General features: G+C 46.8%; 3 protein-coding genes across 8 annotated transcripts in view; 2 read left to right on the forward strand and 1 right to left on the reverse strand.

Moving 5' to 3' along the window:
- Positions 1-2,024: 2,024 nt before the first annotated feature.
- Positions 2,025-10,719, forward strand: Ca14 (carbonic anhydrase 14). Its single transcript, XM_008843744.3, has 11 exons — positions 2,025-2,848; positions 5,396-5,416; positions 6,558-6,737; positions 7,242-7,384; positions 7,601-7,696; positions 7,851-7,917; positions 8,055-8,212; positions 8,483-8,600; positions 8,801-8,821; positions 8,922-9,006; positions 9,462-10,719. Exons 1-11 carry the CDS (start codon positions 2,794-2,796, stop codon positions 9,526-9,528), a joined length of 1,011 nt encoding a protein of 336 aa, XP_008841966.1. The 5' UTR covers positions 2,025-2,793; the 3' UTR covers positions 9,529-10,719.
- On the reverse strand, positions 10,216-13,811 carry Aph1a (aph-1 homolog A, gamma-secretase subunit). 3 transcript variants are annotated; one of them, XM_017800796.1, is made up of 7 exons: positions 13,441-13,811; positions 12,731-12,765; positions 12,496-12,569; positions 12,150-12,272; positions 11,869-11,996; positions 11,338-11,461; positions 10,216-11,004 (listed from the first exon to the last, which is right to left on the reverse strand). In XM_017800796.1, exons 1-7 carry the CDS (start codon positions 13,528-13,530, stop codon positions 10,940-10,942), a joined length of 639 nt encoding a protein of 212 aa, XP_017656285.1. In that variant the 5' UTR covers positions 13,531-13,811; the 3' UTR covers positions 10,216-10,939. The 3 variants fall into 3 exon arrangements, with proteins under 3 accessions (XP_017656285.1, XP_008841965.1, XP_017656286.1); XM_008843743.2 differs by having other exon boundaries at positions 12,731-12,901; XM_017800797.1 differs by lacking the exon at positions 12,496-12,569.
- CUNH1orf54 (chromosome unknown C1orf54 homolog) overlaps positions 12,818-21,352 on the forward strand; it is a 10,558-nt gene continuing 2,023 nt past the window's right edge. For 2 of the 4 annotated variants that reach the window (XM_008843741.3, XM_029568602.1), the window contains exons 1-5: positions 12,818-12,929; positions 16,580-16,644; positions 17,938-18,018; positions 18,669-18,727; positions 19,318-19,431. In XM_008843741.3, the coding sequence (XP_008841963.1) occupies positions 16,599-16,644; positions 17,938-18,018; positions 18,669-18,727; positions 19,318-19,431 (300 nt within the window). In that variant the 5' untranslated portion in view covers positions 12,818-12,929; positions 16,580-16,598. Of the gene's footprint in view, positions 12,930-16,202; positions 16,222-16,437; positions 16,457-16,579; positions 16,645-17,937; positions 18,019-18,668; positions 18,728-19,317; positions 19,432-21,352 lie in introns of those variants that run through there. The other 2 variants (XM_008843740.3, XM_017800798.2) reach the window with 2 other exon arrangements.

Consider the following 21,352-nt stretch of genomic DNA (forward strand, 5'->3'; position numbering starts at 1 on the left):
TAATTCCATCTAATTCTGTCTCCTCACTGATTGTTGTTGTTTTTAATCTGCCCTTCTCTTTTATTGAACTCCCATTAGCTCACCACACAAACTCAGAGCAGAGCAGGAACATTCTAAGGTAGTGAGTTTAATTCTAAGTTAAGACCCTTTAAGAAAAGACAAAAAGCTACACTTGAAAACTTTTGATTCTGACATTCATGTTTCACTGCGTTTGCAAGGACAGGAGGTGGCGCCATAAGGCAATGGAATGTCAGTTTGGGTGGGCTTTTAGCGAAGTGCGGGCAGGGTGAGAAGAGGGCCGGAGAGGAGCGAGGCAAAACAGAAACAAAGCTCCCTGGCTTTGAGTGGAGGCTAAGGGGGAGGGGACAACACGGCCACATTTCTGTTCTCTTTCTTTTTTCTTTCTTTCTTTCTTTCTTTCTTTCTTTCTTTCTTTCTTTTTTAACATATACTAACATATAAACATTTTTTAACATATTAACATTTTTTATAACATATCCGCACAGCTAGAAAGCAACAACTGAAGTATTCACAGTAAAGCCAAAAATCAAAATAAAGTGGAATCCATACGACAGTGCTTTCTCCCTCTTTCCTAGAACCAGGGGCTTTGGGGGAGGAGGGGGGCAATCCGAGCTTCCGGAGAGGCTGTTCACTCGGGAATAGAAAGTGTTGACTGGGGCTAAAACATTTTCTATAAAGCAAATTTCAATGGCGTTAGCCATGTCCCAAACAAAGCCCACCGGCAGTGATCACAGCCCATAAGGAACCAGACCTTTTAAAATGAAGTTCACAGACAAGCCAGGAGGTGGCGCCTGGCGAAACACTACCTGCTTTGGGAGGTGGAATCTGCCCCTATGCTCCTGGGAGCTGGGTCTTGACCGTGGTCATTCTGTCCCAAACGCCTCTTTTCTACTATGTGAAATATGTCTCTTTCTTTTTTCTTTTTCTCCCCCTACCACTCTGTGTTAACCTTCCTGATTCCGAAGAAGTCTTAGTTTACACTTTGCACCTTTTATTTTTCCCAGACGAGGTGGCTGGGGAACTCCAGCACAGAAACTTCTCTTTAGGAGGAAGAATTCACAAAGTGATGAGAGAATGAAAAAGGAAAGATCATCCGAAAACGGCTTTGCTCTGCAGCTGTCGCAGGGCAGAAAAGTGGGGAGCGTCTGTCTCCGCAGGAGCTGGTGACCCAGCACATGCATTTTTCTGTTCGGTTGGTTTTTATCCTGTGTCCTTATTTAGCTTCTGCTCCCTTTGTTTTGGCTATTTATTGCTACTTGGTAGGAGCAAGGAAGGCAAAAAGAGCTCAAACCCATGCATCCCTCCGGCTAGTGAGTGGAAGGTATGGAGAGAGGAGAAAGATTTCAATGTCTAGCTTGAAACGATCTGCGGTTTTCCCAGTCTCTAATGAGGGATTTAGGGTGTACATTCCAATCCGGATTTCTAGTCCCGTGGGGGAGCGCACACCAGCACATTCCTGAGACTCCGCACAGCCTTCATGGTCCACTGGCCCAACTCCACGGCGACAGGTTTCATTCGGTCCCACTGGACCTGCCTCAACCCTTTGTTAGACAGGAGGGAAGCCCCTGGGCCCCTCGTCCACTTGGTCACATGGCCTCTCTCAGGTCCCTCCCCTTCTTTATCTGGAGTCCGCCTTTTTCTGATGGTGACAAGTAATTGTTTCTACAGTCACCCATCACTCCTTCTGTCCCGGCCTCTCTGCTAGAGGTCAGTGTCCTCTTCAGTGACAAAAGGCGTCCTAGATCTGGGCTCCCCGGGGAGGGAGGTGGCTGGGTCTGGCAGTTAGAGCGGCTGTCTCTCTATGGTGCTGTGACAACCCCTCCCCCGCTGTGCACACAAATGAGCTTTATACAGCAAACAAAACCGCCCCCCCCCACCCCAGGCCACACAAGCACGTGGACCCAGCCCTCACCCGAGGAAGGGGGTGGTGACAGGCACAGGAGAAAGGCAGCACTGAAGACAAGTTCTCCTCGCCTCACTTCTCCACCACCCAGGTTAATTTAGACTTTGTCTTTCCACCCCACCTGCACCCTGAGCACCTGCCTCTGTTCTGTATCTCCCAAGTCTGGACTCTTTGGTGCCAGCCAGCCCATGCTCTCTGGGGTTTGCACACAGGTTCCCCACCAGCTGTCCACACCACCCAGAGAGGTGCTCCTCAAAGGCAAAGGAGAACACAGTGTCCTGGCTGGAGGGATGCAAAGCCCCACCCCCTTTGCCTGCCCCAGACAGCAACCAGGGGACACCCATCTGAGTGGTTGGCTGTGTGAACAGCAAAGAAAGAAGCGCTCACTCCAGCTGGGCTTCTGAGCCAGGGCCAGGACTCCCGGTGAAACGCGCGCTCCGGCTGTGCAGGGCCATCCTGCATGCCTAATCGGCTATTTAAGGAGCTGTTCGCCAACAGCCCAGGCACCACCCCCTCCTCACGTACACGGGTCCAGAGCCACCTTAAAAGCGGGAGGCAATTGTAAAGTTGCTGGCCGGAAAGTAGAGACTGCAGAGGGAAATAAGAGGGCCTGGAGAAAGAGAAGCAGCAAGATTTTATCCTGGGATCCAGAAATTCGTGGGACCCTGTTGAAAATCAAATCCCATGGAAGCCTGCTGAAACAGACTGCAGGAAGATAGATAGATAGATAGATGATAGGTAGATAGATGATAGATAGATAGATAGATAGATAGATAGATAGATAGATAGATAGATATACCCCCTCTCTTCTCCTCCTTCTCCCCCCCACCCGAAATTCCTGGTTCCCTGTGCCCCATCCTGGGGATATTATGTTGCTCTTCGCTCTCCTGTTAAAGGTGACTTGGATCCTGACTGCAGATGGGGGTAGGTAAAATTAATGTGTGTATGTGGGTCTGTGCTAATGGTCACATGTTGCCTTGTGTACTTAACTGGGGGAGGAGAGCTGTAAAGGGAAGCGTAGAGCATGAGAAAACAGACTTGGGTGGGTGATGGAGAATGGAGCTCAGTCTCCCTCTTGCTCTTTTCCTCACTAGCCCTGCTGTTGCTACTGTTACTGCCTATCGCGGAGAACTAGCAGGAGGTTGGTGTGTGATAGAACAGAAGTGCAGGAATCTCTTCGCAGGCTATAGTTCTCTGCCGAGCTCCTCACCACTGCCCTAGTCTGAAGCAGCCCTCCTGGCCTTTGTTTATGAGCTCTGCTGGTTAAAGAGTCAAATAGGGGTGGGAAAGAGCATATGCTATTTGTCTGCCCAGACTCAGAAGCTGATTTCTAGCCCATCATCCAATCATCTCACTGCCTGTCAAGGTACCCTTTTCTTTTCTTTTTTTTTTTTTTTTTTTTTTTTTTTTTTTTGAGATAGCGGCTCACTATATAGGACTGGCTGACCTGGAACTCTCTATGTAGACCAGGCTGGGCCTCAAACTTGCAGAGATCCATCTGTTCTCCCTCCCCAGTGCTGGGATTAAAAGCATGCACCACCACGCCCAGCTCAAGGTCCCCTTTTGATTCCATGGAGCATTTGATTAATTTGCCCATTTCCTTGAAAGTAATGCAATAATAGACATTTGATGGGTCCTTTCCAGTATACAAAAGACCTTAAGGGAAATAGGGGAAGGCTCTTGGGAGAATGACCCACTGTGTTCCTGGAGTTTCTTTTTTTTTTTTAGTCTTTTGAGATAGGGTCTCCTTGTAGCCCTGGCTGGCCTGGAATTCACTGTGCAGACCAGACTGGCCTTGAACTCACAGAGATCTGCCTACCTCTGCCTCCCAAATACTGGGACTAAGGCACCACCATGCCCTGGAGTTTCTTAATGATTCCTTCACCTCTATTTTTGTTTGTTTGCTTTATTTTGTTTTTGAGACAGGATCTCATGTAGCCAGGCTTGTCTCATACTGACTATGTAACTGAGGCAGCCTTGAACTCCTGATCCTCCTGCCTCCCAAGTGCATCACCATGTCTGGCTCCTACACTTCATTTTTTTGTGCTTACCATGCCTCGTTGCAGTATCCAGCATGAGGTTAAGGTTTCTTAGAAGAACAAGGTGGGGGAGAGGTGTCTAGACAACAGGAGGACACAAGAAGATGGGACCAAGGTTATCCAAATGGTGAATTACAAATTTCATCTGAGAAGAAACAAGGAAAATGGAGGAAGAAGTTTAGAAACAGTGGAGCATTTAATGGAAAGGGAAGGCATCTTCACAGAACCAGGAACTGGGGTATCCCATAGAGCTAGTGAGTGAGAGGGTACCTCCAGCCTTCCCTTGAGTTGCTGCTTGTCAGAGTTGCCTGGGCTGGGGAATGAACCAGTAGACCAAACCAAGGATGAGATCCAAAACATCTTAAAACTCTGAGTATTTAAAGGAATAGTAGAGAAGCTAGGCATTGTAGCACACACTTGTAATCCCAGCATTCATTATGCTGAGGCAGGACTGTCTCAAGTTGGAAGTCAGCCTGAACACTTAGTGAATACCAGGCCAGCCCAGACTACATTAGCAAGACCTTGTCTCAAACATACAGAACAAAGGACTAATAAAGAAGAAAAGGAATTGAGAATTTTTCTCTAGTTTGCAGTAATTTAAATATTTTAGTGGTAATCTGCATGGAAACCCCCACCCCCTTTTCACCTTGAAGCAGTTTAGCCATGGAGGGGAGTGTAGACCAGAGGACCCCCCAGCCTTTTAGTCAGACAGAACTGCATGAGAGCCTGGCATGTGACCTGGCTGGCAGCTCTCCTCTCCACACACAATGCTTCACTTTCATCCTTGCCAGCTTGGCTGCCTGTGCCCACCCACCACCCTCAATCTAGACTAGACCCTTCCCTGACTCCTGCCCTTCCTGAGCCTTCTGGGAATGCAGGAGCATAGGCTCATGGATGGGGGCATGAGCTTCCTCCAGGGCTAGTAGGGCCAAAAAGGATGAATTTAAATATTATTCTAGAGCTCTGTGCCTTCATTCATGCAGTGAATCAAGGCAAAGGAATAATCAGCCCTTCAGTAGCACCTCCACACACTGAACTTCTTTCCTTCTGAGTCCCTGTCCTCCAAACCTTCTGCCTACACCGTCACTCTACCCCACCCCATCTTCCAAGGCTTAGATTGACTTGGCCCAAGCTGGAGAAAAGGGTTGGGCCGACTGCACATTTGGATCCAGGTTAATTTTAGTCTTAGGGCTTTATCGCTTTTCATTCCTCCTCCCCCTTTACTCAGTAAGCATAAGCATAGCCTGCTGGTAATTTTAAATAGACCCCCGACCTTTCCACCAAGGTGTCCAGTTTCAAGGCTTCCTTTGGGAAGTCCTGGAGTGGAGGAGGAAAGCAGAAAGGAGGGGGAGTGCTGGAGGGAGGGGAGGGTAGAGGCCAGCGTGCTGCCCCAGGCTGCTCTGGCCATAACCCAAATCACTCTGCCTTACAGGTCATCACTGGACATATGAAGGTGAGAGCCTAACTCCAGGTCAGCAGGGGCACCCCTTTCATCCTAGGACCTCCTCACCTGGCAGGAAGATTTGTCCTGTGAGAGAAGAAGTTTCCCTTAGCTTTGAATCCTAACCTTTCTCTTCCTCATCTCCCTTACACTTTGGGTTTTGTTTTGGTTTGGTTTGGGTTTTTGATTTTTGTTTTTTGGGTTTTTTTTTTTTTTTTTTTTTTTTTTTTTTTTTTTTTTTTTTTTTTTGCATTTTTGAGACAGAGTCTTCCTATAGCCCCAGCTGGCATGGAACTCACTTTGTAGACCAGGATAGCCTCGAAGTCACAGGGATCTGCCTGCCTCTGCCTCCAGAGTGCTGGGATTCCAGGCATATGCCACCACGCCCCGCTCCACCCTGGGTTTTTGAATATGTGACAGCTAGTCTCTGCTCTAATCATTAAATCCCATATATCTTGTTTCAGCATAAAAGCCAACCAAGTCCACAGTAAATCTGTATGGGAACAAAGCAGTTGAAACAGAGAGAGAACTGGGTGGGGAAAGGAGTCCTGTGCTTAGCTTCCACTCTCCTGGTTCTCTTTATCCTGATCTATCCCCATCTGCCTCTGAAGTTGGACAGAGCTTGAGGTCAAGAGGAAGAGGCTGGCAGGATAGTTTGTGACTCTGGGGAAGGTGGAACTCAATCTCTTTGAACTTTTCATTAATGACCTATCTGGAGCCAATGCAGTCCAATGTGAGAGGAAGAAGTGAATGATAAAAAGGATATCTGAACCCCAAAACCACTAGATAGGGGCCCCAAAGACACTGCATTTGTCTAGGGTCATTTTTTTCCCTACTCACCCATTCTACTTCTCTGGGTATTCAGGCTTTCTATCTATCTCTTCTTCCCCTCATCCAGCTTCCTTGTTCTCAAACTACTGGTAAGCAGTACAGCTACCTACCACTCTCCCACTTCCTAGGGTAGTTGGAGAACCATCCTTGCTTCTGGGGAGGCAATGGGAGCTGCAGCCTAAAGTGCAGTGGGGACTCCTATCTCACCCTGACCTACTCAACTGGGTAGAGGAAGGTGTATTTCTACGTCCATAACTTGGTGGGTATTAAAGCGTGGTTGGGGCTGAGCAAGACAAATGTCCATGGTAACTTCTCCCACCAGGTCCACATGGTCAGGACCACTGGCCAGCCTCTTACCCTGAGTGTGGAGGCAATGCCCAGTCTCCCATTGATATCCAGACAGACAGTGTGATATTTAACCCTGATTTGCCTGCTGTGCAGCACCATGGATATGACCAGCCTGGTACTGAGCCTTTGGACCTGCACAATAATGGCCACACAGGTAAAAGCTCCTACTCCGAAGAACTACAGACTCCAGTTCAAATCTTACAAGTCAGGGGTAACACTCTCATAACTCGTAAAACTCAGAAAGCTCCATTACTGAATTTGGACTTAAGAATGGGGACCAGGGACCAAGCTTGATGGCGCATGCCTTTAATCCTAGCACTTGGCAGACAGAGTCAGGCAGATCTGAGTTTGAGGCCAACCTGGCCTACACAGTAAGTTCCAGGCCAACCAGACAACATATTGAGACCCAGTCTCAAAAGGCTGTAGCCAAGGTGGGATTGAATGTCTATGAATCAAGTTCAATGTGCAGGTTAGGTCATAGCACTGACTGATCATCACCAAAAAGAGGGGAGATCTTTTAGAAAAGCATCAGCCTATGAGAGGAGCTAGGTATACTGGGGAAGGAAGGAGGAAAAAGGCCAAGTCTCCCAGATGCTGGTAATTAAGGTTAGGAAAGGCCAACATTCCTCCACCAATCCTACCTTGCTCTTTTCCTCAGTGCAACTCTCTCTCCCCTCTACCCTGCATCTGGGTGGACTGTCCCGAAAATATGTAGCTGCCCAGCTACACCTGCACTGGGGTCAGAAAGGATCCTTGGAGGGATCTGAGCACCAGATCAACAGTGAAGCCACAGCTGCAGAGGTACCAGGGATCAAAGAACTGGGACTAGGACATAGATGACATGGTTTGGTCAACCTTGGAAAGAGGATCTGGATCCTTGAAAATTTATATTGAAGAAATTAGTCCAAGCTTTGGGGCAGAGACTTAGGGCCTGCTGGGGACTGAGGTGGTAGCTACAGTCAAAGCCTTGGAAGGAGACAAGTATTGAGTGACTTGGTTCCCTCTTCCTCCCCTCAGCTCCATGTGGTCCATTATGACTCTGAGTCCTACAGCAGCTTGAGTGAGGCTGCTCAGAAGCCTCAGGGCTTGGCTGTCCTGGGCATCTTAATTGAGGTCAGTAACCCCAACCCCTCACAGGTCTGTCTACTTCTATGTCCCTTAGGTCTGTTCTGTGGCTGGCCTCCCTCCCAAGGCAGACAGCAACTCACCTAGTATTTACTCAATACATTGTCTTACTCCAAACACATACTGTACTCTCCCTTTCCAGGTGGCTGAGACTGAAAATCCAGCTTATGACTACATTCTGAGTCATTTGCATGAAATAAGACATAAAGGTGAGCCCTAAACACCAATAGTAGGAGGAAAAATCAGACTTCAGAGAACCTTTCAAAGCCTGAGGCAGTTAGAACCTATGGGTTCTGGTTAGGGTAAACCCTATCTAGGTAGGCTCTGAGTCTCCTGTTCTCCCCAGACCAGAAGACTTCAGTGCCTCCCTTCAATGTGAGAGACCTGCTTCCTCAACAGCTGGAGCAGTTCTTCCGTTATAATGGCTCACTCACAACTCCCCCCTGCTACCAGAGTGTACTCTGGACAGTCTTCAATCGAAGGGCCCAGATTTCTATGGGACAGGTGAGTAGTAGAGAGGTGACGAGACAGTGGGGTTTTTTTTGTTGTTGGTCTTTTTTTTGGTCTTTTTTGAGACAGGGTCTCCCTCTAGCCCCAGCTGTCCTGGAACTCACTATGTAGACCAGGTTGGCCTTGAACTCACAGAGATCCACCTGCCTCTGCCTCCTGAGTGCTGGGATTAAAGGTGTGCACCACCACACCCGGCAAGATAGTTTTAACTTCAGACCCTTGAACATCCTCCAAAGTGACTTCTCCCATTCTTCTGCCCCACAGCTAGAAAAACTTCAGGAGACACTGTCCTCTACTGAAGGGGAGCCACCTGAGCCCCTCGTCCAGAACTACAGAGACCCCCAGCCTCTCAATCAGCGGACCATCTTTGCTTCTTTCGAAGGTGATTTACAAGGCTCAGAAGAGATGGGAAACTAAGGAACTCAAAGGCAGGACTAGTGAGGAAAGAAAAGGGGTTCCTAGAACATCCTTAGATTGCAAACCACCCCATCCCTGGATGCCCAGGTCATTTTCCCAGGCACAGCTTTGTTCCTAGATGGAAGGTTCTGAAATTCCACTAACCCAAGTTTTCTTCTTCTGCAGTGAGACCCTTGTATACCACAGGTAAGATAGCCATACCCAGGAACTGGAGAGGGGTGTGGATCTCCAGCAATGGTAGAAAGGCTCAGTGCCTGTCTGACTGGGCTATCTTTATCTCCCCCAGGAGAAATGCTGGGTCTAGGTGTGGGAATCTTGGTTGGTTGCCTCTGCCTTCTGCTGGCTGTTTATTTCATCGCTCGAAAAATTAGGTAAGGTCCTATTTTCTATTCCTGCAGTACTTTTTCAGTAAAAAAGTATTTTCAGGGTAGAAGCCGGGCTTGGTAGCCCACGCCTTTAGTCCCAACATTTGGGAGGCAGGCAGATCTGAGTTCAAGGCCAGCCTGGTCTACATGGTGAGTTCCAGGCCAGATGGGGCTACAGGGAGACCCTGTCTCAAAAAGACCCCCCCCCAAAAAAAGATATAACTCAGTTGATGAACATGCTTCCTCGCATGCACAAAATCCTGGGTTTGATCCAAACACCAAATAAAATCTGACATGGTGTCACACACTTATAATTCAGGAAGTGGAGGCAGTAGAACCACAAGTTCAAGGTCAAGATCAGATAGTTATCAAGTTAAAAAAAAAAAATCATTCTTCTATTCCACCCCAAACTTTCCTTTAGGATGGTAGTCACTCCCATGAACCAACATTTCCCTTTCCAGGAAGAAGAGGCTGGGAAACCGGAAGAGTGTGGTGTTCACCTCAGCACGTGCCACCACGGAGGCATAAATTCCATCTTAGGACACCATGGATGCCATCTGCTCAGATCTGTCAGGGAGCCTCTCAAAGAGTGCAAGAACTGGTTAGAAAATACTGCTAGGTGTTTGTAGGCAGATGCCTGCCCTTCTAGACAACCCCCCTGTTCCCCTCTCAGAGAAAAAGGATCCAGTTCTCCTAGAAGAGCAGAGCCTTTCAAAGCACTTGGGAGAGCAGGAGATCCCCATTTTAACATTTCTTTGTAGAGGAAGTTGGTATGCCCCAACATTCTCTCTTCACACCTTTAAGACCCTCCCCTGCATATACTGCAGGGTTTCCCTTTAGGAAAAAAGGCTGCTGCTAGGGTGATTATTTTTTGCTCAATATATATGGAAATTAAAGTTTCTGACTTTAATTCTGGCCTGTCTTTTGTGGCTTTCAAGGGCGAGAGAGTTCCTTAATCCTTCAGGTGGTAGAGATGGGCAAAGGATAGGGAAAAAGAAGTCTAGGGGATTAAGTCCTTTTATCCTATCCCTGGACAGGAAAATACTTAACCCAAAGTTCCCACAAGTTAAACCACAGGACCATCTTTCTGCCATTGCACCAAAGCTATCAATGGAGATCAGTAGTTGCCAGGTTAGGAAGGAAGATGGACAAGAGCCATGGGAAGGTAGAAGTCTCAATGTTTTCCCCTCCCTTAAAAGCCAAGTTCCCCCACAATTATAAAGTTCTTTTTTTATTAATCAAAATCACAATCACCTTGATTAAAAGGATGGTATACTCCACCCTCAGCAGAAAAATGATACAGTTGATAGAAAATCTCCCCACCCCTCCCATACCCAGATTTAAAAACTAGAAAAAAATCTGCCCTCCTGCCTTGTGATGTCATGGTAGTTTGACTTCTCCAGGGGCACTGCCATGGAGTACGCAAACTCCCCACAGCACCCTCCACTTCACCTTGGGGAGAGGAGGGATGCTGATGGTCAAGGAGGTTAAAACATTAGTTCCAGTAATACCAGTTCCCAAACATGCACTTCCTTCCTTCTCCCCAGGGCCAGGGACCAAGGGGAAAGAGGACAGAAATGAGCCACGATCAGCAGTTTAAGGAGGGAAAATGTAGCCCAAGGAGGTTAGAAGAGCTCCAACATACCTCCTCCCTCCCCCGACTTAAAAAATAAAATAAAAGGCAGTTTGGGGTCTTTATCATACCCAAAATGATTCCTTTCAGACCTGAGAAAAAGACCAAGATGTCCAGTCTGGGCAGGAGATACTGGAAAACTCAGAGCATCTACCCTTGAGCCTCCATTAATTTCATCTCCAGGGCCATGGCTAAACTAGGTCCCTTCTCTTGGCAACCTGCACTGTCCAGAACTGGAGATGGAGAAATACAGGGCGAGGAGATCGGGAGGGCACCCCAGGCCCAGGGGTCCCCCCCCATGTTCCCTCAGTCCTCGGGTGGGATGCGCAGGGCAGAATACACCATCACCCGACTGTCCTCCTGCCGTCGGCCTGCAGAGGGGAAGGGGGGTGAGTCATGGGCAGGGTGAGAGCAGAGCACTGACACATGGGGAGGCCTGGACAACAAGGGGGTCCCCAGGTGGTGGGGATAAGTGCAGATTCACACCCACCAGTCCCTGACTGGCTGCACCCAGGCTGCTCCTGGTAAAGCTTAGAGACTAGAGGTCACAAATGGACAACGCATAACCCAGAAGGTGACGGGACACATCAACGAGGAGACGGAGGATGTGGGCAATGGACCCGGGCTGGGGCTGGGTTCAGTCATGGGCAGTGAACAGGCAGGTGGGATCTGTCAGGCGATCAGTCCAGGTAGTCAGTCCTTACACGAAAGGCTGCGCTGGACACTTCGGAGGGAGCCTCCAGCTGTGATAAAGGCCCAGAGCCCCATGGAAACAGTGACTGCATAGATGGGCAGCAGGCTGGCCTCATACCAAGGGTTTAGGAATGTCTAAAAATAAGGGTAGAAAAGAGGTTAGATTCTCCCCCCCATCTAATCCCCATATTCTCTTTGTGCCTCTGACCCAACCTCCCCCAGCTAGCTCATTCAAATTCCTATCTTTCCCTTCAAAGCACCAACATCTTATAGTTAAAAGGGATTTTTGATTTTCAATACCCTCAAAGGTTTCAGCCCCTCCTACTCACCTCAGGCCTTCTGCATTATATTTTGACTAGGCAATTCAAACTCCTCCCCAGAGCAGGTGACATAACTGATGCTGAGGTGACAGAACTCTAGAGACTCACTTTTCTGCCTCCACCCAAGGTAAGTTAAAAATATTAAGAAGTGAGAATACATACCCCCATCCCACTCACCATTAAATGTTTTTCTCTCTAACCAGGCCCCTAACTCCAACTCACCAGTCCTGATGTCAGTAGGTGACTCCCAACCACCAGGCCCAAAGCCCAGTACCGTCTCCTCTCACAGGCATCAAAGAACACAACTCCCCAGAAGGTATGGAGCAGGATAATGGCTGCTGTCAGAAAGGCTGCAGGGAGAGAGATGGGGTTTGAGATATATCCCTGATCTTCTCCCAGCCTCTTGAGATGTTGAGTCAGAGAAGTCTCCCAGGAAAGGCCAATAAATCAGATCAGGGCCAGGGATGGATACCACATAAAGGCAAGATTGAAAGTGAGCCTACCTGAAGTCAGGAAGTAATAGGGTGAGTCTCCATGGATCCCAACCACACCTGGCCCAAGTGCATCAGCCAAGATATTGATAACAGAGAAGACACCACTGATGATACCGAAGGACAGACCAGAAACTGGGGGGGAGGGGGGTGTCATCAATGTCAGAGATCACTATAACTCACTCATTACCAGCGCCCCCTCCCCATTCCCAGAAAAAAATTCTCCCATACCTACTCTCCCTCCAGACCACCTCTCCTTGAAGTCAAAAATGAAGAAACTCACTTAGCACATGTGGATGTTTAGATTACCCTAGGGGAAGGGATAACTCCCTCCTCTAGTCCACCTCCCTTGGCTCACCATAGGCCATCTGTCGGATGGAAATGGGTGATCTTCCATCTTCACTCAGCGATGCTAAGCCCTCATCTGCCTTCCTGGGATGGAATAGGGGAAATATAAGGGAGGGCAGGGATGTTCCTTTCCCTCTAACATCCCCTTTAGTGCCTCTGATTCCCACCATCACCCAGGGGCTGGCCTGCTTCCCACAGTGCAAATCATTGTCCCTTCTCCCTTCCAAACCACCTCTTGCTCTTACTTAAGTAGCTTGTAGTAGGCAAAGCGGAACACCTCCTGTAGAAGGACAGAAACAGCAGCACCAAAAATCAGGAGGCCATACTGGAGCCGGGCATCTGACCGGTCAGTCACATGGACCAAGATGAACCAGACCACAGAGGCCAGGAGCAGGGAGACCAGCCAAAAAAATGCCCTGAGAAAACACAAGGGCATTGAGACAGGTACGGATAGGGGCAGCCAGAAAAATTACGGAGGGAACCAGTCAAGGCTGCAGCATGAAAAGTGGAAGTTAGACTTCCGGATGATCAGAGAGACAGGGACCAGACAGGGTGTCTCCACCAACAGAATCATCTGTAGGAATCTGTAACCAGCGGATGGGGTAGAAATCTGATTAGCCTTCAGAAAGAGGAAAGTCAAAGTGCGCGGGCACGGACGGGAAGAGCAAGGATTCCCGTATCCTCGGCTGGCTAATGGCTAAGGTCAGCACCACAGCCTCCCGACTAGTCTCGGCCTTGGGCCTCCTCTGACGTTGCCCAGAGGCGTACAGGATAGGTATCCGTGTGATCTCTGGAAGGCGGAAACTGACTGCGGGAAAACCACCCAGACTACAATTTGAACCTTTCCCGACTTCTGCCTCCCAACTCAGGCTCCCAGGCTCGCCTCAGTTCCTCCAGCCCTTTCCGCATCTCTTTTTTCCTACGCCCTACCGGGTCTTCATGACCCACTACTCACCCCGCGACCAGGATGATAACACGAAGCGGGTCTCCAGCCACAGTGATCAAGAAAAGGGCGAAGGCTGGGCCAAACGCTACGAAAGTGCATCCGAAAAACACTGCCGCCCCCATGACTGGGCAGCTGGGGGCGGGATGGAGCCCGGGTCAAGAGAGGCAAATGGAAGCAGCGCGCCAGGTGGGGGAGTCCGTGTGGGGTGGCGACGCAACCCCACGAGGGGCGCGGTGCAATGTCACCCCCGGACCCCAGGGAAGGGGAAGGGGGGGGTCACCAAAACCCTAGACGAAGGTCCGCCCGACCTCGTCTACGGAAGCCGAGGAGGGAACAACCCCCGGCCGCAGCCCCATGGCCACCTCCCATCTAATCCCCACCCCCAGAAGGCCGATGAAGACTCCGTGGGGCGGAGTTGCAGAGGCGGGTGTGTGTGGCCGCACGGCCTTCCGGGAGTTGTAGTCTCCTAGAACTCTGAGCCCTCGACTTCGGCCTGGGTGTGGCTTAAACAGAATGGGCCGAGACTGGGCCCAATCAGAGCACGGATTCCTTGGTTCTCTTGCGCCTTGGCCACAGCTTCCTTTCATAACATTGTCAGGCAGGGTGGTATCAGTCTTAACTAGGGCTTCAGAGTGGGAAGATCCTGTTTGAATCTTCATACAAATTCAAAAAAAGAACAGGATGGGGTTGTTGGGAGATAGGGATGGGCATTGTTCTTACTTGAATAAGAGGAAATGAGCCAAGGCAGCACCCTAAGGGATGGAAGTTGGACTCAAAGCAGGAGCTCTTTGGACAGTCTAGTATAGGAAGTATGAAATACAGTATTTCTCAAACGAAACCTTCATCTGTAATCTGTAATGACAGAATCAGAGAAGCAAGAGGAACCTGGAATGAAATGTTAAGAAAGTAGTTAGAAGGAATAGAGTCAAAAAGCAACTACAGCAATGGGACTAAGGGGGAAATGACACCTCCCCCCATTCAGTCCCTTTGATACCAGACTTCCTCTATTTATATTCTGAAAAACGAACTTCAATGATGTCTTTTCATCAAGCTGGGAAGAGGGATTTCACAGTGGAATGAATCTTCATTTGTATGAGGAGGACAGGTTGGTCCTACCAGAGGATACCTAGGCAAAAGAATTCTAGGATGGGAAAATGAGTGAATCTGGAATATTGTTTTTGAGAGTGTAATCAAAGCAACAGCAAACTATAGAAATTGTTTAAATCTGGGCATGGTGGCACACACCTTTAATTCTAGCACTTGGGAGGCAGAGGCAGTTGGATCTGTGTGAGACTGAGGCCAGCCTGGAGACTGAGGCCAGCCTCGTCTACATAGCAAGTTCCAGGCTAGCTGGGGCTACAGAGAGACCCTGTCTCAAGAAAACAGAAAAAAGCAAACAACAACAACAAAAAAATGTTTAAAGAGAATTAAGTATATTCACATGCGTATTTTATACTTTTTCTGGAAAGTAAGTTCTGGAAAGAAGCTGAGATATAGTTTTCCTCCAAAAGTCCTGAGACACACCTTTCCTCACTAAGGTTTGAAAGAATGGGAGCATCCTCACCAGTACTCAAGATTCCAGTGTGTCCTACTGACCAGCAGGCCAAGTCAGGGGAAACTGACATCTCTCTTTGAGCTGTTAGCAGAGCATCTTCTGACAGCTGAGAGCAGGCTCCAAACCTACCTTGTTTGTCATGATTCCACAGGATTGCTTAGTCCCAGGTTCATTGTAAATGCTAGCAAGTATTTATTAATTATATGGAGAGTTTTTTGGGGGGGTACTTTATTTTCCTCTAATATTTGCTCTACATCTTGCTTTACAAAGTTATGAAGTTCACAGCTTTATACCTAAATGAAGGCTAGTCTATTTGTTTAGAAATGTTTTTGCAGGGGCTGGAGAGATGGCTCAGTGGTTAAGAGCACTTACCGCTCTTGCAGAGGACCCAGGTTCAATTCCCAGCACCCACAAGTCAGCTATGAACCATCCTTCTGATGACACAGTGCACACACATGTATGCAGGCAGTACACTCATACCCATAAAATAAAAAGTAATGAAAAGAAAAATTTTGCAGTCAAATGTCATCTGACTTCTTTTTTCTGACCCACGCGATGGGGGTTCTTTTTCTTTTTCCTCTTGTCGGTGAGGTCTGACTGAACCTAGCTTACTACGCCCAGTATATACATTACCACTTCTGAACTGAATTGAATGAGAACTAGAAATAAAGTAGTAACAGACAGAACAATAAGAACTCTACCTCTGGAAGCCAGAATGAAAGGAAGGCACCAAGTAACTGAAAGGGAGATAGGCATGGTACCTGCCACAGGGAAAACACTATCTGCTTCTTCTTCCATCCTGTGTCCAAGCAGTTGGGGGAAAAGGTGAGGTCAACACAAACAGGAGAGAAAATAACTAGTATTGGCTATGAGACTTTTTATCAGCAGTAATACAGCAGGTGCTTTGGGAGTCAAACAATGGTGGATAGACATTGTTCCTGTCCACCATTGACAATCTATGCCAGGCGTGGTGGTGCACCCCTGTAGTCCTAGCACTCAGGAGGCAGAGGCAGGCAGATCTCTGTGAATTCAAGGCCAGCCTGGTCTACATAGTGAGTTCCAGGACAGCTGGGGCTACAGGGAGACCCTGCTTCAAAAAGACCAAAAAAAAAAAAAAAAAAAAAAAACCGACAACAATCTAGAGAAAACCCTCACCCCTTCCTCTGATCATTTCCACCATGATGTAAGAGGCAATGATTAAGTCTCAGGGAGAAAGGCAACTCTGCATGGCAACTGTAAGTTTGGGCTTGCAAACGGGGATGAGGGGTGGAGGGGTTGGAGGTGAACTTTCTGTGAGGAGTAGGAGGAAAGAGGAAAAGGACAGGAGAGGGTAAACCTGGTCCCAGCAATGAGAATCCTGAGTGGACCTAATCTAGAGCTGGGGGCCCTCGAGAAGAAGTTCACATCCATAAAATAAGTTTGCCTCTCTCAGTCCAGCAGCTGTTGTTGAGGACTGTAGTCGTTAATCAAGTAAGCAGGGAATTCTGTCCCCTGGGAGAAGAGTTTCTGCAGCTCCCTCCCAGCTTCACAGAAGCTCAGGGGGCGGGGTAAATGTGGTGGGAAACCGTGTAATTTCCTTTTTTACTTTTACAGCGATAGTGCAAAATCCAGAATGGATGTCCTCTTTATGTTCTTCTTTATTGCACCACTTATCCTGGGTAAGTCTACTTCTAAGCCTGACTTTTGTGCCAGGTCTTTTGCTATAAATGGGGTGAGAGAAAAGAAATAAGGAGAGGGGAAGTGGGCATTTCAGTGGAGAGTGATAGCGCTTTCTCATCTGTGCTGGAGTCCAGGGTTGGGGCAAAGCAGAGATCTGGAAGATGGAGCCAGGAAACCAAAGGAAAAGCAAAGTCCTGTTGAAGAAGAGAAGGCTTATGGAAGACGGAGCCCAAAGGGCAGTCCTTCAGCAGGACTGAACTCAGATTCCCATCACCCCCAAGTTAAGCAAGATAAGAAGGATGACCCCAAGAGTAATGGAGAGAGGTGGGCTCATGAAAGTTGTGGCAGTGAAACTAGTGAGAGAATCCAGGTACCTCCTCCCCACAGAGGAGAAAGGGAAGACCTTCTGTTAGTTGAAGCCAAGCTAGGTGGCACAGGCCTATAATCTAGCTCTTGGGAGATAGGGGGGAAAAGGATCAGAAATTCAAGGTTGTCCTTGACAACATAATGAATTTAAGACCAGCCTGGGATACATGAGACTCTATCAAAAAAACAACAACAACAACAAAAGAGACACAAATGTGGGCTGGCTCTAGGATAGTAGAAACTGGCTGTCTTCAGGGATAGAGTCCCAAGAGTGACTTGGCTCCTTCCCTCTTTTGTTCCCCAGCCTGTCAGGTATGTCTCACTGTTTCCCTTTCCTCTAGATTCTTGTGTCCTTAGTTTGGGGTTGGAGGGATATGTTTAGCAGATGGCTTTGAATTCTGGATTCAATCATCAAAGCTGCATATTTTTAGTTTTGTAAAGGGAAAAAAATAACGGCTATGGGTCATTTGGTCCAGCTGATTCATTTTAAGAAAGCAGATGTGAAATGGGCTGTTCAAGACTAAATTGGAATGAAATCAAATCCAAAAACCTAACAGTGTTAGTTATTTGTGAGAGATGCTAATAAGATCTCCTAAGAGTATAATAAATTCTGGAGCATACTGAATACATATATTTTAAATTTCTGGTCTCCGCCTTCTTTCTACCTTTTTAAGGTTTACTTTTCCCTTTGGGCTTAGAGTATGTGAAGGGATTTGTTTCCTGTCCTAGGAATTCCTGGATTGAACGCATAGCCTCATTATAGACAGGGAGCCAGAAGACTGAGAGGGTTTAGAAGTACAGAGGCAGGTAGATAACACCCTTGGAAAGGAGGCAGAAAGGAAAACTAGCAGAGCTGTATCAGCTCTGGATGACCTATTGCTAAGGTGTTCCAGATGCTCCTTGACCAATAGTTCTTATCCCCGTAGGACAAGGATATAAGGAAGAAGAGCTAGAAGAGAGTGATTACTATCAAGTGGCCTATTATTACACAGTCACTCCTAATTATGGTGAGTATGTGAAAGGCTCTGACCCTTAGTGGGGCACAAAGAGATCTGGGGAATACTCAGTTCTAAGATTACCCTTCTTTCACAACAGAACAGCGGGATCAGACACTATTTTGGATGTAAACAAAAATATCAAGACTCAGGGTGCTATTTCTCAAAAGCTCGTGAATTTTTTTTATTCTTTGGGAAATGGAACAATTTGGAAATTTTCAAATTTGTAAATTATTTTGGATACCAAATTGACAAATATAAATGGATACATATTCACAAACAGTTTTTTAAAATTTTATTTTATGTATATGCATGTATTTTCTGCATGTAGGTAAGTGCACCATATCCTGCAATGCCTGAGGAGGTCAGAGGAGACTGTCATATCCCCTGGGACTGGAGTTGCAGACAGTTGTTAGTTGCCATGTGGGTGCTGGGATTCAAACCCAAGTCTTCTGCAAGAACAACCAGTGTTCTTAACCACTGAGCCATCTCTCTAGCCCCTCACAAACAGTTTTAACACTAAATTTAATTAGACGTAGATTGTACCAACAAATTTTACAACTTGAATAAGCTGAAGTATTCTGAGCAATTTCTTTCCCTTTCATTTCTGGATCTAGGGTTCCTTTTTCTTTGTCATTTTCAATTTTTTTTCTCTTCCCCAGATGACTTTCCTGTAAATTTCACCATTGATTACTCCATATTTGAGACAGAGGACAAGTTGGTGAGTGACTTTTATACCTAAGAGGATCGGGATAAATAACAGTTAAAAATAAACTGAAAGGGCACACGCCTTTAGTCTCAGCACTCGGGAGGCAGAGGCAGGCTGATCTCTGTGACCAGCCTGGTCTCCATAGTGAATCCAGGACAGCTGGGGCTACAGGGAGACCCTGTCTCAAAAAGCCAAAAAAAGAAAGAAAAGAAAAGAAAAGAAAGAAAGAAAGAAAGAAAGAAAGAAAGAAAGAAAGAAAGAAAGGGAAGGAAGACAGAGGGAGGGAAGAAGAGAAAAGAGAGAAAGAAAACCAGGAGATGAGGAGAAGTGGATCCCATATAGACCTTTAACCATAGCGGAGGAGCAGAAGGAACCCAGCAGGTTACCAATACATGAAGGAGGGGTAATCAAGGGATTTGTTGAATGGGGTATATACATAATCCATGCATGGGCTTAAGTTTTTGCTACGTGGGGGCAGGGGAGGGGGCTTGCTTTCGAGAGAAGAGAAGAAAGTAGATGAGGGAGAAAAACTCTAAATAGAGCATCTGTGAGGATGTTGAATGAGATGATAATTCTGTGTTTTCCAATCCTATTGAGGGCAGAACAGGACGGATAAGGAGGTAACAACAGAAGCACCAGAGACTACCATTAGTCTTCAAACAGAAGGTGTGGACCATCAGCATCCTGTAACCATGAAGGCAGTGACAATGGAACCAGTGAGTCAAATGGGGATTAGGGAGCAGGAGGACAAGACTTCTCTTACCCAGATAGATCCCAGGGCTGGTGACCTGGAGTGAACAAAAAACAGGTTTCAGTGGAGGAGAGAAACAAATAATTAATTCTGCTATACAGTTATTCATCTCAACTTGGCTAATGAGATTTACACTAATTCTATATACAAAACACTGAGAATATTCGATATATTTAAATCTCAGTTCAACAGTAAGTACTGTGTATATAATCTATACCTAAGGTTGCTGAGGATTCGATGCCAATGAAAAACAGATCTATGATGTTATTATTGTCCTCAAGGATTTATAAAACTCAGATTTACATTTATGAAATAGCTTGAACACAATGAAAAGGTACGTTACAATGTTAAATTACATACATGTTTGGAAGTATATGACACAGGAAAGTGCTTTAGTTAACATAGGGAGAAATTATCTGTATAGGGTAGAATTATCTGGAAGGTTTTAGTAGTTCATTGTGTTTTAAAGGGATTTTAAAAATTCTTATTTGTAAGCTGGGTGTGGTGGCACATGCCTTTAATCCCAGCACTTGGGAGGCAGAGGCAGGCAGATCTCTGTGAGTTCAAGGCCAGCCTGGTCTACATAGTAAGTTCCAGGCCAGCTGGGGCTACAGGGAGACCCTGTCTCAAAAAAAAATTATTATTTGTGCATATGTATCATGTGTATGCATACCCACATGTGCCACAGAGTGCATGTTAGAAGACAACTTTCAGGACTCGGTGCTCTCCTTCCACCCTGGGTTCCAGGTATTGAACTCAGGTGGTCAGATTTGAGTAAGAAACGCTTTCACCTGCTGAGCCACACTGTCAGCCCTGATTGTGTTTTAGATACAACTTAAATAGGTCAGCTTTTGATTGGTAGGAACTTACAAAAAAAAAGTGAAAGTAATTAGGAAGAATAGTGACTACAAGAATAAAAAGAACTGGGGCTGGAGAGATGGCTCAGAAGTTAAGAGCACTGGCTGCTCGTGCAGAGCACTCAGGTTCAGCTCCTAGCACCCACATGGTGGCTTACAACCATCTGTAACTCTGGTTCTAGGGTATCTGATGCCCTCCTCAGGCCTTAAATGGCATTTTGGGCATGTGATACACTTACATACATGCAGGCAAAACATTCACACACATAAAATTAAAATAAATTTTTTTGGTCTAAGACAGGGTTTCCCTGTAGCCCCATCTGGCCTGGAACTCACTATGTAGTCCAGGCTAACCTTGAACTCACATGCTTATGCCACCATGCCCAGCAAATAAATTTTTGTAAAAAGAATAAAAGCTGCTGAGAAAAAGGATGTAGAATAAGCATGCATGCTCGTACCCACACATATACACATAACACATACACAGTAAATAAATAAATGTAAAAAATACAAGGCTTGGGCCGGGCGTGGTGGTGAATGCCTTTAATCCCAGCACTTGGGAGGCAGAGGCAGGCAGATCTCTGTGAGTTCAAGGCCAGCCTGGTCTACATAGCGAGCTCCAGGCCAGCTGGGACTACAGGGAGACCCTGGCTCAAAACAACAACAACAAAAAAATGCAAAGTTTATAATATTTGCTTAGTAATATATACAGCAAGCTAGGGTTAAATTATAGTCAGAAATATAAGGCTGAGGTTTGGATTTAGAAGCAATAGGGAGCTTAGTAAGTCCTCAGCATGGTAAAGGTGATGAACTTTGCCAGGAGTGGTAGTGCACGCCTTTAGTCCAGCACTTGGGAGGCAGAGGCAGGCAGATCTCTGAGTTTGAGGCCAGCCTGGTCTACATAGCAAGTTCCAGGCCAGCTGGAGCTACAGGGAGACCCTGTCTCAAAAACATAAATAAATAAATAAATAAATAAATAAATAAATAAATAAATAAACATGATTTGAGGCAGGATACCAAATCCATAAA

The sequence above is a fragment of the Nannospalax galili genome, unplaced genomic scaffold (assembly GCF_000622305.1).
Source record: "Nannospalax galili isolate Female #2095 unplaced genomic scaffold, S.galili_v1.0 scaffold22, whole genome shotgun sequence".
In the NCBI taxonomy this organism is placed as follows: Eukaryota; Metazoa; Chordata; class Mammalia; order Rodentia; family Spalacidae; genus Nannospalax; species Nannospalax galili.

Excerpts from the sequence above, each read along its gene's own strand:
- Ca14 (XM_008843744.3), top strand. The coding sequence starts at position 2,794 with ATGTTGCTCTTCGCTCTCCTGTTAAAGGTGACTTGGATCCTGACTGCA. Across the intron at positions 2,849-5,395 it reads GATCCTGACTGCAGATGGGG|GTCATCACTGGACATATGAA; the intron begins GTAGGTAAAATT and ends TCTGCCTTACAG. Across the intron at positions 8,822-8,921 it reads GAGACCCTTGTATACCACAG|GAGAAATGCTGGGTCTAGGT; the intron begins GTAAGATAGCCA and ends TATCTCCCCCAG.
- Aph1a (XM_008843743.2), bottom strand. The coding sequence starts at position 13,553 with ATGGGGGCGGCAGTGTTTTTCGGATGCACTTTCGTAGCGTTTGGCCCA. Across the intron at positions 12,902-13,440 it reads GTTATCATCCTGGTCGCGGG|GGCATTTTTTTGGCTGGTCT; the intron begins GTGAGTAGTGGG and ends GTGTTTTCTCAG. Across the intron at positions 12,570-12,730 it reads GCCTACTACAAGCTACTTAA|GAAGGCAGATGAGGGCTTAG; the intron begins GTAAGAGCAAGA and ends ATTCCATCCCAG.